The sequence below is a fragment of the Nomia melanderi genome, chromosome 1 (genome assembly GCF_051020985.1).
Source record: "Nomia melanderi isolate GNS246 chromosome 1, iyNomMela1, whole genome shotgun sequence".
In the NCBI taxonomy this organism is placed as follows: Eukaryota; Metazoa; Arthropoda; class Insecta; order Hymenoptera; family Halictidae; genus Nomia; species Nomia melanderi.
Genome location: NC_134999.1, coordinates 33,640,597 through 33,656,623, shown reverse-complemented (window position 1 = coordinate 33,656,623; position 16,027 = coordinate 33,640,597). Strand labels below are relative to the sequence as shown.

General features: G+C 52.6%; 1 protein-coding gene across 2 annotated transcripts; it reads right to left on the bottom strand.

Moving 5' to 3' along the window:
* Positions 1 to 1,845: 1,845 nt before the first annotated feature.
* Positions 1,846 to 13,544, bottom strand: LOC116432137 (uncharacterized). 2 transcript variants are annotated; one of them, XM_076364922.1, is made up of 4 exons: positions 12,301 to 13,544; positions 9,281 to 9,421; positions 7,817 to 8,409; positions 1,846 to 7,637 (listed from the first exon to the last, which is right to left on the bottom strand). In XM_076364922.1, the coding sequence occupies exons 2-4, from the start codon at positions 9,396 to 9,398 to the stop codon at positions 5,859 to 5,861; spliced, it is 2,490 nt and encodes an 829-aa protein (XP_076221037.1). In that variant the 5' UTR covers positions 9,399 to 9,421; positions 12,301 to 13,544; the 3' UTR covers positions 1,846 to 5,858. The 2 variants fall into 2 exon arrangements, with proteins under 2 accessions (XP_076221037.1, XP_076221040.1); XM_076364925.1 differs by lacking the exon at positions 12,301 to 13,544 and adding an exon at positions 11,700 to 12,243.
* Between the last annotated feature and the right edge of the window lie 2,483 nt (positions 13,545 to 16,027).

Genomic DNA, 16,027 nt, shown 5'->3' with positions numbered 1-16,027 from the left:
GATCGGCGTCCTACGATCGCCTACGTACGATCCCGTCGCAGTCGGCCGCGCCGTTTCGATAAACGGCCTACAAAGCCTACGACGGAGGGGACGGGCCGATGCTTGCATTCCCTGGAGCCCCTCCTGACATCGGCTGTACGTGGGTACATTATTCATTCTCTACTACATTCGGCAGCAGGAGGGTGCGCGCGAGTGTGTGCGTCCGTATCCCTCGCAGCCGATCACGCGACATGCACTTGCGTCGTGCTCCCTGTATGCGTGGGTTACGTTCGTACAGATACACGCCTGGTCTCTTTTCTCGCTCTTTTCCGACGGCATCCCTTTCCATGCCCCCCTCTGTTCCGCTCGCTCTCTGTCTCTCCCCTCGCGCGTTACCCCTCCGACCGTTTGTCCGTCCTCCTCCCTCGTTCGTAGCGCGCGAGATTCGTCGTCTCGGTCCTCCTTCGCTGCCCACTCCCCGTTGCCGCCTTATCTATCATCCCCTTCTTCCTTCTCTCTCTTTCCCGCCCCCGTCGAACCCTCGCCCCGCTGCCCCTCCGGCCGGAATTATACGTCCGTCGCAGTCGCGCGGCAAGGCGAACACGCGTACACGCGTGCGGAAGCCGGTAAAAGGATAGCTCGGTGGGATGGAGGGCTACAAGGGCAGGCCGCCGATGGGACGGGAGGTTGTGTGGAGGGATCGAAGGGGTGGCGGCATTACCGCGGTACCGACCGGGGCAACAGGGCGCGAGAAGCAAAGGGGGAGACCGAAATCCCGAGGAGCGTTGCTGGACGAGAAGGACGGGCTGTTCCTTCGGAGGGAGAAAGAGACGGAGAGGGAGTCTGAGAGAGAAAGAATGGGAGAAGCGGGTATACCGAGGGAGCCAGCCGGTTGCACACGATGCCGCCGAATCGAGTCCAGACGAGTCCTTGCCAGCTGGACGAGGAGCCCTTTCCTTGCCGACCTTTTCGCCTCGTGTGCAACCGGCTCGTTCTAGGCAAGCTCACCCCTCTTCACTTCCGACACTCTCCGACGCACTTCCCTGGGGGAGGTTGTAGCCAATCAGCGGTCGAGTTTCCGTGGCCCGCGGCCGCTGGCTGACTCCGCGTCTCCCGTACCTAATGTAGGTTGCCGAAGGTAGGCATCCTCCGTACCCTCCTCGCCTTTTTTTACCCACGCTCCTTGCCACCTCTGCGGGACGAAGGTAACGAAGGTCATCCCTTGGCTCCCCGTGTACACTTCGCTCCGAACGAATGATTTGTGTCCCTTTCTCGCCTTGACTTCTGCCTCCCTTGGTTTCTTCTCGGTGCCCCCTTCCGATGACCCTGCGCCCCCGACTCGCTCGGAGGACCATTCGTCAATGAGGCGAACCGAAAAAGACCATTAACCTCCGTGGGAGAAAATCGTCAGCGTCTCCGATGATGTCTCTATGGGTCTCGGGTGAACTCGGAAGGGATGGGTTTGAAGCGGAAGCGCTTAAGGATTCTAGTACCTTGGTAAACGATGCGGATGAACTTCAAAGGAAGACGAGGGAACCGCTGAACGCTTCTCGAAACTCATTTCGGCCATCGCGGTATGCTTATCTTGGCGAATGGTCGGCAATCTTGGTTTTTGGAATTGTTTGTTAGAGTTGCGCCGATAGCGGTCGGACGCGAAAATGGCGATGACGCGAGGAGGAATGGTTGGATCGGATATTCTTCGGATCTCCAAGGGATACGATTCGATGCGCTGCGTTTCGTTTTGGTCGTAAACATAAGAGGATATTGTTATAGCTGGAGTTATAGTTCTTCTTCGGTCTAGGTTTATTGTCAGTACCATTTCGCAGGGAACGTGGGTGCATTGGAATAAATACGATTATATGATTATACACATCACAATTTATTGCCGAACAATGATCGTACACTGGATGCAACACGATTTTTAGAAACAAGTTTAACAAAATATCGAATCGAACGCGTTAATTAATTAGCAACAACAAACATTGTCGATTCCAATCGACCGACGACGAGATGCAACGGAACAGATATCAAATAAAAACTTGATTGCCGCAATAGTCTGGATAATTATGTACTCGAACGATCAACGGTACCGGATACGCAATTGCATATAATACGCGTTTACAACCTCTATTACCGCTCGTGGTTTGGTTCACAGAATGTTTCTAATTCCTTCTCCACTGATTGCATATTGAACAAGCGAACCGACGACTTTAGGACCGTTTCCGCGATGGCTAAGAGAAACGAAAGACAAAGGAAGGTAATGCGAAAAATAGATCTGGAATATTTGGATAACTGTAGTCTTAGCGATTATTGATACTCTTATTTCGATTATAATTCACAGTTTGCTTACCGTGGAAATACTGTACTGTGTTACATATTTAGTATTCATGGCGACAATAATATCAATAGTAACTGTAATAATTAATCGACTTCCAATGTCGGGACTTGTACGTCACGACGAAGATCCGACGATACAGCCGATCACGCGATATATAATTCGAAAATTCTCAAACAAAGATCAACGTATGTAACCGTGGATGACCGACCTGGGGTCGGGTAACGACACAGTTGTCGGTTTCCATAGAATCTCGATAATTTCTCAAAATCTAAAACGCTCCCATCAAAACTCTTGATCGATGAAAGACGAGATTTTTAACGACCATTCGCTCATTTTCGTTCTTCGCTGTCGGTTTAAGGAAGTGTCTCGAAGGTTCTCGAAATCGGGGCCCATTTCGATCGCGCGAAGGAAACGGTTTAATTAATCGGAAGAATTGTTGATCCCTCGTTGCGCCGCGGGCACGGCGTGCCTGCGCGTTGAAGTCTTTGGGAGCGGCGAATTTGCAATTAGGAGACGGGTCACTGAACGTTTCGAACCGCTAAGGAGGAAATAACGCGGATATTCCTTAAAAAACGATCAATCTATTAACACCGAGCGAAACACGCGGCGGCTTACTCGCTCGCGGACGATCTTCTCGCTACTTATGCGACGCGGACATTCGATAATTACCGGATCAATGGAGAAATTCTGATAGCGCGACGATAGAACGTAACGCGCGCCTTCGTTGGCGTGATTTCGATTAAAAAATCCCGTAGAAAAATAACGTGTAAAAATCTGGGTCCCTTTGAAATCGCCGTGAACTCTGACGAGCTGTGGCCACCCCCCGAACGCAGTGCTCGCCTCGTCTTCATGAACTGGCAGTTTCTCATTTTCTTTCTTCTTCATCTCTTTTTTTCTCTCTCTTTTTTTTTTTTTGATTTTCAGCTTGATCGAAATCGCGCGGCTGTCGATCAACCGCGAAAGTAATTGACGCAAATTTCGTTACTAATTCGAGTAGCTGATCCCGTCGCGAAACCGTAGACTCACGTTTCGTTGCGCGCGTGCAATACTTTCCGCGCGGGAATGAACGCACACGCGTTCGCGCACGCGACCGTGCAGCGAGTTAATTGGACATCGTAACCGTACAAGCTATACATATGTGTCTATTAATTGATGCGCTGCTTTCCTACACGAATATTATTATATAATGCACTGTCGTCCTACGTGTGTATGCAGAGTTCTCGTTCGTTTTCGCTTCTATCCCTGTCTCTCTCCCTCTCTCTCTCTGTTTTCCCTCCCCTCCTCCCAACCCTCTCGTTTACAAGTTCCGTTCGAAGCGTGCTTTTAATCAGCGTCGACTCGTCTCGAATATTCCGACCCGGCATTGTGTTTTTCCATACCCACCTGGACCGCTCGTTCGACAATTATGCTATTCCCTTTCACGCGACGTTCGCGATTCATTAACACTACAACTAACCAGACTGCTCGAAACAACTGATCTCGGATGAGATCGGAGATACGAGCTCCCCCATCGGAAATTTTTAAACGAATCCGCGTTTCGTTCGCGCACGTATATCGTCGCCGCGGTGAACACCGCGCGAAATTTCGAGGGACACGCGGCCGCGATTCTTTCTAAAAAAGTATAAATCAGTGTGTTCCGCTGATTGATTGGTTGTGGTTCTTAGCGTTGGAACGCTGCATTATTCTGATCGTTCGAGTAGGATCTGGATTCCCGGTAAACGTATCGGGGTTTACTTCAAGTCAAATTGATCTTTATTGCTGTCCTCGTTTGAACGAGAGCAATTCAAGGATGCGTCGTACAAGTGTCCCGGGTACAGCATTAAAAATCGTCCTCGTATATCACGCATAACGGGTTCCGTAATGGATCAGCGCCTCTCCGCGATGCTTCCGTACCGTTGGACCGCAATATATCATTCAGAGAAACCAATAACAGCGATATGAGTTTCTAAATTCTATAAAATAAAAACTTTCGTCGCGCGCCTCGACGGCCGTGCGCGCGACTCGACTCAACGGCGTGCCCTCGATAGAGGGTATTTAATCGGGAACGCGCGTCGCGAAAGCTTTCGCAAAGCTTCCGGGCGTGTATTATCAATTTATAAAAGATGGCTCCGTGGTTACACACGAACGTACATCTGTCCGGCATCTTGTACAATTCACCTAAGGGCTGCTCGAAATCGCGTTCATCCAATTCACAAATACGTTTCGCCGTCACGACTAGCATCTACCCCTTTGCCACGAATTGAATCCGACAGGTTTACCACCGCGATAAATCCGCTGTATAATGTGTATGTATATATAATATATATATATTTATATATATATATGTATGTATAGATGATAATTAAATTGCACTAATACATTGCACACGTTCTCCGAAGTTCTTTGGCATCTCTATGAAGTACATATTTCGTTCTAAATTTCTAAGGAGTGACAACACGCGGGATGGCAGGGGACAAGAAACGCTTATCCGTCATCCGTCCGACGTCATTCCTAACCATTCACCCGCTACACCCTCTCTACGCAACCCCTAAACCGTTCGTTTATATGTGTATACGTCTAGTCTATCTCTGTCGAGCGTCGCGCCGCTCGCCAATTGTAGAGCCGTTCGTCGAATTCGTCGACCCATTTTGAAAAATCGCTCGTCCGTACGGGACTCCGTTACGATTCGCGTTTAATAGTGGATCATAGACACACATACATGCATTACAAACATACGTAACTTAACATATCTAGCTAACAACGGATCGAACACCGGCCGCCGTCTATTCTTTCGGGGCGAAGACACAAGGCAGTCACTCCGTTACCTTCGTTCTAGCTTGTTAATCAGGGAAGACGAGTTCGTTCGTCGTTCTACTGGTTCTTCGTTTTTCTATTCTCATTCCTCTTTAATCGCTCTTACGACCGTAAGCTACTCAATCGACGAGTTAACCCCTCCACGCGCGTACTACGAAACCCCTTTCTAAGTGTGCGACGTCTGAGTGTTCCCTCGCGAACGTGTGAAAATCGGAGTGTATCTCGAAGTTTACAGTTTCGTTATAAAATTCGCTCGTGCCCGGTAAATACGCGGCGACCCGTCAAAGGGTTTAAGTAGGTTCGTTTCGTTTTACAGCGTCGAATCTTCGTACACTTTCACTCTCCGAGTCGGGCGGCGTTCTAGATCATGCTACCGGGTGTACCGTGTGTCCTCGCGCCCACGCGAAACTCGTCGCGTTTCCATTGATATCGTCGGGCTATGGTTGCGCGTGTGCGACGCGGCTTCGCAGGAAGCGGGAAGAAGAAAATATATATGGTAACGTACAGCCTTTGGGTTGGTCACATAGGAATCTCGTTTTCAGTAGGAGCGTTCTTACACGTGTAACGTTAACAGGAAGTAATGAGGAAACAGGAGCGAAGACAGGGAAACTGGGCTGTGGTATGATATATCGCCATCATCATTATCATCATCATCATCATCATCATCATCATCATCATCATCATCATCATCATCATCATCATCATCATCATCATCGTCATCATCATCATCATCATCTGAACATTCTGTTTACGGTGGCTGTTGCGAGGCAGCGTTATAGAAACTCGCTCTCTGATTCCTGTATTGCGAGGCGACCACCGCTTGAGGGTTGGGTATATGCCTGATACCCAAGTTCGGCTTGATCTTCATCCCGAAACCGGAGATTCTCTGATGTGGCTGCGGTATCCGAAGTGCCACCTTGCTGGCTATGTTCGCCGAGCTGAGCACCAGAGGGTCCACCGTGCTCTTATCCCCGATGCATCCGCTCAGTAAGGACACCGCAGCGTCGGAGAGCGTGACCAGATTGGATTCCTGGCCGCGGCGTTGATCCAAATCCTTCGGCTTGCCTCGCAGCAGGCTTCCGGTTGCGATCCCGGGCCGCGGCGGCCGGGAATTCAACGAGGACACCGAACAGGAGGAGGACGAGGACGAGGACGAAGAGGAAGATGGGGACGAAGATGAGGACGAAGGCGAGGGCGACGAAGACGACAACGAGGAGAAGTTGCCAGCCGATAAATTGGCCGACAAGTCGAGGACGTTGTTGTGCACGGTGGTCCCGCCGCTGCTCAGATCCAACGGGGTCTCGTACTTGGAATTGTTCGGCTCTAAAATGGCGCTCGACGCGGCGAAGCCGGACGGCTTCGCGACTCGGAGGGGTGCCAGCGGCGGCGGGCCTTTCTTCTTCGGAACGGTATTGACCGGCACAGGCGGGGGTGGTTGTTCCTCTTTTGTCTTCGACATGATGCTCTTGAGCGTGTCGCGCATCTGTTTCTCGGCCAACAAGCTCCTCACTCGGTTCGCCTTGCTCTCGCGCAGTTGCTTCTCGAGTTTCTCCCGATCCAAGCTGTCGATCTTCTCCCCGTTGTTCTGGACACGTTGCTTCGCCTTCTCGCGGAACTTGTCACCGGCCTCGTTCACCGCGACCAAACCTAACCGTCGTAGGATCTCCTCGTCTTTCTTAGGTCGCTCCACTTCGACCTGCTCGGCCGGCTTCGCTGCATCCAGTTCGATTTCCTCCTTTGATTTAGGTGGAGGTCTGCAAGCTGTCGATACGCTCCTCTGCTCTATTCTTTCCGTACCCGCGGACGCTTCCTCGGCTTGCGTGGTGATGTTTTGTGCGATTCTGACCACCTCGTCCGGTATACTGTCTATAATTTCCTCGATAGTCTCTTCGGTCTCCCCGATACCGTCTTTGGCACCATCTTCCCGGACCAAGGAACTCGTCGATCGTTGCTGGCCTAGTGCAGTCGCTTTGATCTTCTCTCTTCTAACGGCTCTCATCTGTAACAATTTCTCCTTGGTCTGGCCGCTGGCCGTCGTCGACGTGATCCTCGGCGGACACGGCGTGAGGCGGACCTTCAGCTTCAGCAGATCCTCCCTCGGCGTGGTGGTGATTTCCGCTATAACCCGTTTGTTCCGTCGTTTCCTGCGCTTCCTGTGCTCCAGCCTGGCCAGCTCTTTAGTCTTCGAGCTCTCCGGCACGTGATTCGGTTGCATCGGCACGAGATCGGGCGTCCTCATGACGGGCGTCACCTCGCAGCGGGGTTTCTTTGCCTTCGGCTCCTTGTCGCGTTCCGGATTCGCCTCCAGGGACCGAGCCGGCTCGGTGCTACTTTCTAAAATCCTACGAGCCTCGACTTCGCATTCTTGGACTGGCTTGGGACTCGGCGGCGGTGTCGGCGGCCTTTGAATGTTCTCCATGGTCGGGACATCCTTGCTCGTTTCGTTGTTGTAAGGACTCACTCTCGACACGGACACCGCGTTACTATCCTTTCGCGTCAGCCGGTAAAACAGCTTCATAGGCGAGTCCTGTAACGTGAAAATCGTCGCTTCTCCTATGGTATCTATCGTTCGTCTTCGTGTCCGAAACGCGCTGGCGGCAAACGAATTTCGGAACGCGAGCAAGGCAAACTATTGGTTTCATTATCATGCCACGATGGATCAGCGATAGGAGCAAGTAGCAAACTAAAAGAAATTAACGGACTCACCCTTTTCCAGCCGAATATGCAAGCGAGATCCAGCAGAGTCCACGAGTGGTCCAGAGATATCATCTTGGGGGTGTCCAGCCGCTGCTCGTTGCTCCGCTCGCACAGCATCTCTATCTTGTTCACCCCGAGGGAGTTCACCTCTTCCCAGCCTCTCTTCAGCATCAGCAGTCTCACCAGATGTCGGACCGTCACGCCGGCAGGACATTTCAGGTATCTTGTACTTCTGATCCGTGTCGCCTCTTCGTGGTTCGGCTGGTCAACGTTCGCCCGTGGTCTTGACCCGGCGAAACTTTCCGGTGATTGATCGCGCGCTTCGTCTTCCGGTTCATCGAGCGCGCACAGGCTTAGACTAACAAAATCGTCCAAGGTTAGGTCGAGAGCGCCCAAAGGTGGGGCCAACGGTGGACACTGCGGGTTCACCAGCCGGAAGTGGCGCCTTCGTTCGAGCTCGGACCGGAACAGGCCCGGTACCAGCAGATAGACCAGTCGTTGCAGCTTCACGTCCGGCAGCAGGGGCGGAGACGTCGCGACGTTGCACACGGGACACGCTCGTGCACCGCTACTCAGCCGTCTGACTATGCAACCTCTGCAAACTGAGCGTCGTCCGCCTTGTACTTTAGCTCGCGTCGTCTTTTTGTGGGTCATCCCACGAGCACCGCGACTTTACCACGCAATTCACCGCGAGACTTCTCGCTCGCGACCGTTAAACACCGGAAACGCGTTTCTACTGTTACCGAGAAGTTCGCGTTACTCGTGCAATTCCTTCGCGATCGGATTATTCACCTGTCGGCGATCTCTCTGTTACGTTTTCGATCCGAAGTTATTTATCTCGCGTTGAATCTTTGCAATCATTTTCATGCTTCGTTATTCGAGTTGTTTTTGAAGTACGCACCGGATCGGGTTCAGACAAATTAGAAAGCACAACGAAGAGCGCGTCGGTTAGTCACCCTCCATGAATTCAGATGCCCCGCCAGAAGGGCGGACAACCGTACGGGCTGTTTCACGCACACGAAGTAGATACAGCCGTTCGAGGCACGGCGCGGTGCGGCGCAGCGGCGCGTACGAATAGCTCGAGTATTGCGATCGGACGGCTTTATTACCCGGCCATACAGGGTGTGCTGGTAATCTTGGCATTATCAATGTTGATTCTAAGTAGCAAAATAATACGAAGATGTATGGTAAAGTATTCTTGTCGCACAGTTCGCCTTTAATAAGATGTACATTCACACGATTAGCAATTCCGCTAAGTAGAATCAGCGAGCAATGAACAGTGACTTGTTCCATACTGTCTGCGAGTATGCGTATTCAATTCGAATTGTGCTACAGTTACCAGACACCCCGGGCATTTTGCCTTGTAAATCGATGCTAATAAGCGGATGACACGCGATTCGAGCACAGACAGACAAACATTACTCCCGATCGATCGGGCGAAAGTGTTCCGATTGATAGAAAGTGTATACTAACAAGAATGCAGGCACTCTACGAGCGTCGTTGCGTCAATGAGGTAGCCCCTGCAGAGAGGGCACACGATATGTTCGTTCAACTCTTTAACCAGCGGCTTCTCCCTCTCCGTCGCCTCCATGTCGATGTTCGGTTCTGAAACAGCTGTGACGGTCCGTTGGTTAATCCGCGGCTGTCGGATCGGGGACGATTAAAAATCGTTTAATCGCGGCCGGCGCGATGACGGTCCACCAGACGTGTGCCGCGCACCGTTCGTAGGATCGTCGCATTTATTTTCTCCCTCGATACGCGCGAGTTCGCTTGCGCGTCGCGTCGCTGCGACTCGTCTCGTTCGACGTACGAGGATCCGCCGGGTATCCGAATGATCTTTCGCTTATCTAAAATTAAATCGCGTTACGCGGGTCATTAGTACCGGCACCGGTGACGTCGATACGCGCGAGCGTTCTGGCAGGGGCGGCGGAGGATGTCGAAACGCAGGTAGCCGGCCGCGCGCACTGTCCCCACGGGAATTCACGCAGGTAATCTGGCTGGGGCGCACGCCGGCCGGCGATTTCCGTTTAACCGAGACACCGACGGATCGCCGGTATATTTAGAATAACGAAATATCTCGTGGAAATCCTGTCGCGGGAAAGCGTTGCGCAGCCACTTTAAGGTCTATCTCTTAAAGGGGATGCTTTCTCTCTCCTCGATCCCTTCCGCGCCGCGTGCACCGTTTAATAATTTCGACTAGACGAACTGGTACACCTCGATAGCCGCGAGAATCGTATGCGAAGTCGGTCAACTCGCTCGTATCGCGCGAGCGAATCGCTTTTCGCACGAATACCGTTTCAACCGTTGGCTACTCCTCGCCGAGTCTGAGTTAGCGCGTTCGCCGCGAAAAATGCCTCTGCTTTTTCCCCGTTCCTCGCTCGTTTGAATCCTGCCCACGGATCCTGTTCGATCCGCGCGGCCGGCGGATCGTCGATCGGGGATTTATTCAATTCGATCGCGGTTGTCGCGTCGAGGGGATTAAAGAAACGCCTCGGTGCGAGAGGCGGGATTATCGGAACCGAACACGAGCCGAACAACGAGGTCCTCGCGTGAAAGGTACTTGACAGTGAAACCGGCCGGTCACGCGACACCACGTCGACCTGGAAAAACTAGGTTTTTAGAGCTACCGCGGCGCGGATCTACACGGGCCCGTACACGTTACGATTTATCGTGCCGCCACTTCGTTTGATAGCGCGCATTTCAACGGTGCGACGAGCTCGTCGTAAAATCCGCAATAGCACGAGTTGGAAAGGAGTTCGTCGGTTCGTTAATACGAGGAATGTACCGTCTATTACACGAAACATTCTCCTTTTTAAGAACAAGGGATCGAGAACAACCGAGTTTATTTCGATTTTCACTGAATTTATTCGAATCAAGAGAACCGGGATCAATGTTTATTTACATGGCTCACGGGCTTGAACCTTAAAAGCTTCGAGAAACTGGAGCTCTGCGAGTTTACCTCGCAGCGGTGCGTTGGGGAATGCGAGCAATTCTATAAAAGAACACGACATTCATTTGAATTGTTTTTCCGTAGAATATCCGGACGATGAGTCGACATGCAGCATTCGACGGTTTGGAAAACGATTCGCGTGTGACGAGCTCGCGAGCACGGGGCAAGTGTCACTGCGCATGGCCGGCGAAACTGGCCGGAAAGGAAGGCTCGACCACCTGCGTACGGGAATAACACAGTCGGCTACTCGTGTTCAGGCAATTTCGGTTTGGTGAATGATTCGCCAAGGCCGGGAACACGGCGGAGACACGAAAGTGGAGTCACCAGGAATGAACAGGAGAGCGAGAGGAAGAGGAGGAAGAAGAAGAAAAGGAGGAGGAGGCGGAGGAGGAGGCGGCGGAAGCAGGGGGAGAGAGAAAGAGGGAGAAATAGGACAGTAGGAGAAGGGAGAGAGAGGAACAGAAACAGAGGCAGGGAGGCAGGGGAGGGGAGCAGTAGAAGGGTCTCTGGACTCGGACTTGAGAAAGGTCTGGCGCCAAGCCGGCAGAGGACGAATTCGTTCGCGGTGATCCTCGCGGAGCGGTTCCCTCGAGGGCGTTCGCGATCGAAATTTTTCATCGGCTCGGGACGAACAAGCTCTATTCCCCGATTCCGGTCACGTTCTCTACGCTCGAGGATCGCGAGCCGCCGGTAGAAACGACGGAGGAAATGATATTCGATCGCGACGCAGCGCGGAACAAGTAAAAAAAAAAAGGGGGCTATCGTCGATCGGACATTGGTGCCACGGAAACGCGGCTCGTGTTCCTGCTACTATCGCCAGCCGTGCAAACGGTGTATCTCTCGTAATCGTTCGGAAAGAATCGTTTGTATTCATTTTCCAGCCGGCACGAGCAGATATATAACGGTTCCCGGAAGGAAGATAGCGGACTCGTCGAAACGTACTCGTATTTTACCGAATACCGTTGTTTACTAAACTTAGATCTCCCTCGGAGCCAAGTGCCCGCCTCCATCTACCCAAACACGCTCCCTCTCTCGTTGCTTGTTTAACCCTTGGAAGGCTGACGTTTTCGACGAGAGCCAGGCTCCGCTGCCTAGATTCGTTCGAACCCTAATTCTCGACGATGAGGCTTCTATCTCGCCGGTCCTCAACGACCAACGAAACTCGTCGATTATTTACGTTAGCCCCAACTTAAGGGATAGAGTACATCCGAAAACATCTGATAAAAATCAACGAACGGTCCGAACGGAGCCGGACTACACCGCCAACCGAGTCCTCGGAAACGTCCGCCTTCGGAGGGCCAATCAACGAGTTCACTGTCTCACTGGCTACTGTATGGAGGCCGCGAGTACACGGTAGCTATTCCAGGCGGAGAGAACCTGACGGATAACAGTGGATCGCGTCCGAGCTCCGATCTTCGGCGGAGTATCGCGGAGTTGGACGAAGCGCAATATACTGACAGGCAGTCGGATGATTCGCGGCGAACTATCAGAGGTTTCGGGGGCGGTATAGTGAGGCTCACCAGCGGTGTATAGGTTTGCTTACCAGCTAAGCGAGAGATACGGTCGTGTCGTGGCCAGCGAGCTGCCGTCCCGGCTGGCAGCGGAACGTAGCAGCGGACGTGGCAACGACGGTGTTCTTGGTTGCCGTATCGGTTCTCGCGGTGCAGCGGCCGAGGAGAGGTGGCAACAGCGCTCCGTCCGTCGGCGTGCGGCGCCCCGAGGCTCTCTCCCGCGATAGCGCGCCTCGTTGTCGTCGCTCACGCCGTCGCACTCCTCGCCACGGCCGTTGTCACGAACCCGTGACCGCGAGCAATCCTGATAACTCGCACGCCGCCGCGAGCCACGTACCATCACGTCCCTACCGACCGCGAGCACAGCGCCGCGCACATGTCCCTGCCACGATTTCGGCCCCGGTTCTCTTCTCTTCTTCTTCTTCTTCCTCCTCTACTTCCTTTCTCTCCTTCCTTCCTTCCACACCGCTCCTATCCTCTCCCCCTCCTTCCACTCAGCCCTACCGTTTTCCGCGTCTCCGTTTTCTATCACGCTCGATCGGATCTCTTCTTACACCACCTCGGCGGTGCTAACGTGTCGTCACTCCCGCTCGTACACGCGCGCCACGTTCCTCTTCGTCGTGCTCGTCGTCGACGACACGACGTGGTTGTCGATCGACCGGTGGGTCGACAGGCGAGCGAGAACGCGCGCGCGCGCGTGTGCTCCTTCTGTCTCTCACTCTCTCTCTCTTTCTCTCTTTCCTCCTCTTGTCTTCGCTTTCTCTCTCTTTCTGCCTGGTCTCTCCCCCTCTCCACCACCCACCCTGTATCGCGCGCTGTTCCACGGTCTCTGTCGCTCTTCCGTTGCCTCCCTCCTCTTCGAGGACTCCACGGGTCTCTCGCGTCTCGCGACTCCGACGTCAACGTAACACCGCGCTCTCTTTCTCCCTCACCCCTCGACCCTGTCTCTCTCGCTCTCTCTCTCTCTCTCTTTCCCCTCTGCCCTGTTCTCTCTTTTCCTATCTCTGTTTCTCCCGGCCAACCGCGCGATTCTCGATTCGTTGCACTCGGACGACTCTCGAACGAGCGCGACGACGATACCCGATGATATAGCGATTCCGGTGGCTGCGACGGCGGCGGCGGCGGCGGTTGCGGTGGCGGCGGAGAGGCGCGATCGCCAAACGGAGCAAGTGTGTGCAGCGGTGGCGCCGAACTGCGGCGGCAGCCGTTGCCAGATTTCGATACGGTGCGATTAGAACGACGCTGCACGGAAACGACGGGAAGACGCGGCTCTGTTCGCGTATCGACCCCGCCTAAACCCCGCCTCGCTGCGACGGAGCCGCACGAACGACGCCGAGCGTCGGCGAGCGTCGACGACCCCAGCTCGTTCCCCTTTTCCCTGGTCCTCGTCCTTTTCCGCGAGTCCTACCTTTCCTCCTCTCGTCCGACTCTCCCTCCGTGACCCCTGCTTCTGTGCCCTTCGAACCATCGGTACCCCTGGATCCACCGAATCCATCGATGCGCCCATCGATTCGGCTCCGCTTCAATCGATCTTGCCTGGGAATCAAGCATGGTCACCCTCTTCTGCGTTGTTAATCAGCAGGTTGTAATAGGTTCCTCGTACTCTTTGGGGCACCGTTTCGCAGCCAGGGAACGGAAATCTTTATTTGAGAGCTTGATAGTTATCTCTATCGAATAAGAAGTTCACGATGAACGCATCTTCGGGAATAGAGCCATTCTCTCCGTAAACGTACATCGAAAGAACGCGATAGAATCGGTTGCATCCCTAGTAGCGATTGCGGACAGTAGATTCGGACAGTAATGGTCGGACCGATAGCAGAATTCCGCTAGGTTGTTCGTGTTCGACGAATGTTCGAACGAAGTGATTACAGTCCGCAGTTTCGAGCTGCTTTTGTAAAGGGGGCTGCTTTGTTTCCTGTTGTATCGCGAATGCCGGGACACTCTGTATAGTCACGCGAGCAAATCGCAGGTGGTCGCAATGAAGCGTTTGTTGACGGGTACTCAGCGGCGAATGCATTTCTCTTGATGAGAATCGCGGGGTGCAGCCAGGACACTGAAGTACGCTAATCAGCGCGAGGAACCCGTTGGACCGATTCGAGAACGTCGTCTGACCATGCGAGACCCTTTCCACGTCGCTCTAATTATCGGATGCATCGAGTGCCGGTCGCGGCGCATCGAGCATAAAAAGCAGCTTTCGAGCAGCGACGTGTTGCGGACGGTGACTTGTCCGTGCCACAATAAAACCACGCCGACGTACCCGCGCGATAAATATGCGCCGACCTAACGGTGGCTCTAAAGAATATAGCCGATCGCTGAAAGAAGTTCTTTATGATGGAGTCTATACACGCGAAATTTCTTGTTTCATATGCGAAGACTGCGATCAACCCGTTAAGGCGACGAGTTAACTCGTTACTCGCGTCGGTTCCCGGTTTTGTCAGTAACTTTTAGTTTCCTTATTCCATCGACTGTCCGTTTAGTACGCTTCCCGAATGCTCGCGTCCGCATAATTCAAGTTCACGGGATTCAAGGTTCCTGAAATCGATCTTTCGTATGCACCGAGCTAATAGTCGCGGTTCGATCTATTATGCATAGTTACTTCCTGGCCTCTACTTTCGTAACTTCGATCTCTATGTCGAATAATACAACGGTCGCGCGTTGCGTTCGCGATTGTACGCTTGTAAAGGCGTTACTCTAGTTTCGACGATAGCCACGCATGCCGGGCATACACACACGAACATACACGTACACGGCCGTCTTCCGATAACGCGCTGCGACAGCCAACCGAACCGTATTCGAGAAGTATCCCGTGCGTATATAACAGTGACTCGCGCTACAGTACATCACGCGCTATTGTAAATTTAAATTGTCCCGCTATTTATAGAACCCGGTAACCGGTTGATCCTGATTGGTCGCGCGTCGTACGCGTTTGTTGCGACGGTTCTTCTACGAACGAAGCCGCCGCCGTTTTTCGGAATAAATCTTCGAAATTTCGGTGCGCTTCATTTAGACTTCCGACCGCGAACTGTGCCCGATCGATGACTAACGTCTAACGATGTTCTTGAAACCTTCCGACGTAATTATCAAGCGTATCAACCCCTTAAACTTACACAGTCGAAGATATCATTAGAATCTTAGTAGCAGCAGGACCACAATCCGTCCGGTATAGTCGCCATGTTCCACGCGACAGGGGTTAAAAATCCTCGATAACAAATCAGGTAGTTAATAACAGAACGCAGCCATAAATTGCGATTGAAACTCATTGAACAAAGGCTGCCCCATTCAAAAAACTCGTAAATTCATTAAATCTCGCGTCGAAAAACGAGAGCAAAGAAGCAAACGGCCCGTTATCCTGTTAATTGAAGAACACGAGTTAAGTCGTTATTCGTATTCGATCGTGTCTTCCGGTAATTCTCGGCCTTCCTATTCATTTACCCAAGGATGCCAGCATTCAATCGTATCGTAAAATCTGTAGTAACGCGAATTGCATCGTAAATACTCGCGTTTATTACCGCATAAATTGTTTTCGATCGTAATCATTCATCTTTAATTATATGCGTGTGTGGTATGTGTATGTTCATTACCGAAAAATCGGCCGGCCGACGAATTAACGGCGTTCGCGGTGTATCGTGAAGAAACCGCGCGCGGCGCCGCGACGTCGGGGGTTGCCGGGAGAGGAAGAGAGAGTGAGAGCGGGCGAGCGAGAAACGGAAAGGGAGAACGAGAAGAACGCGAGGAGACGACCGATCGATCGGCGGCGAC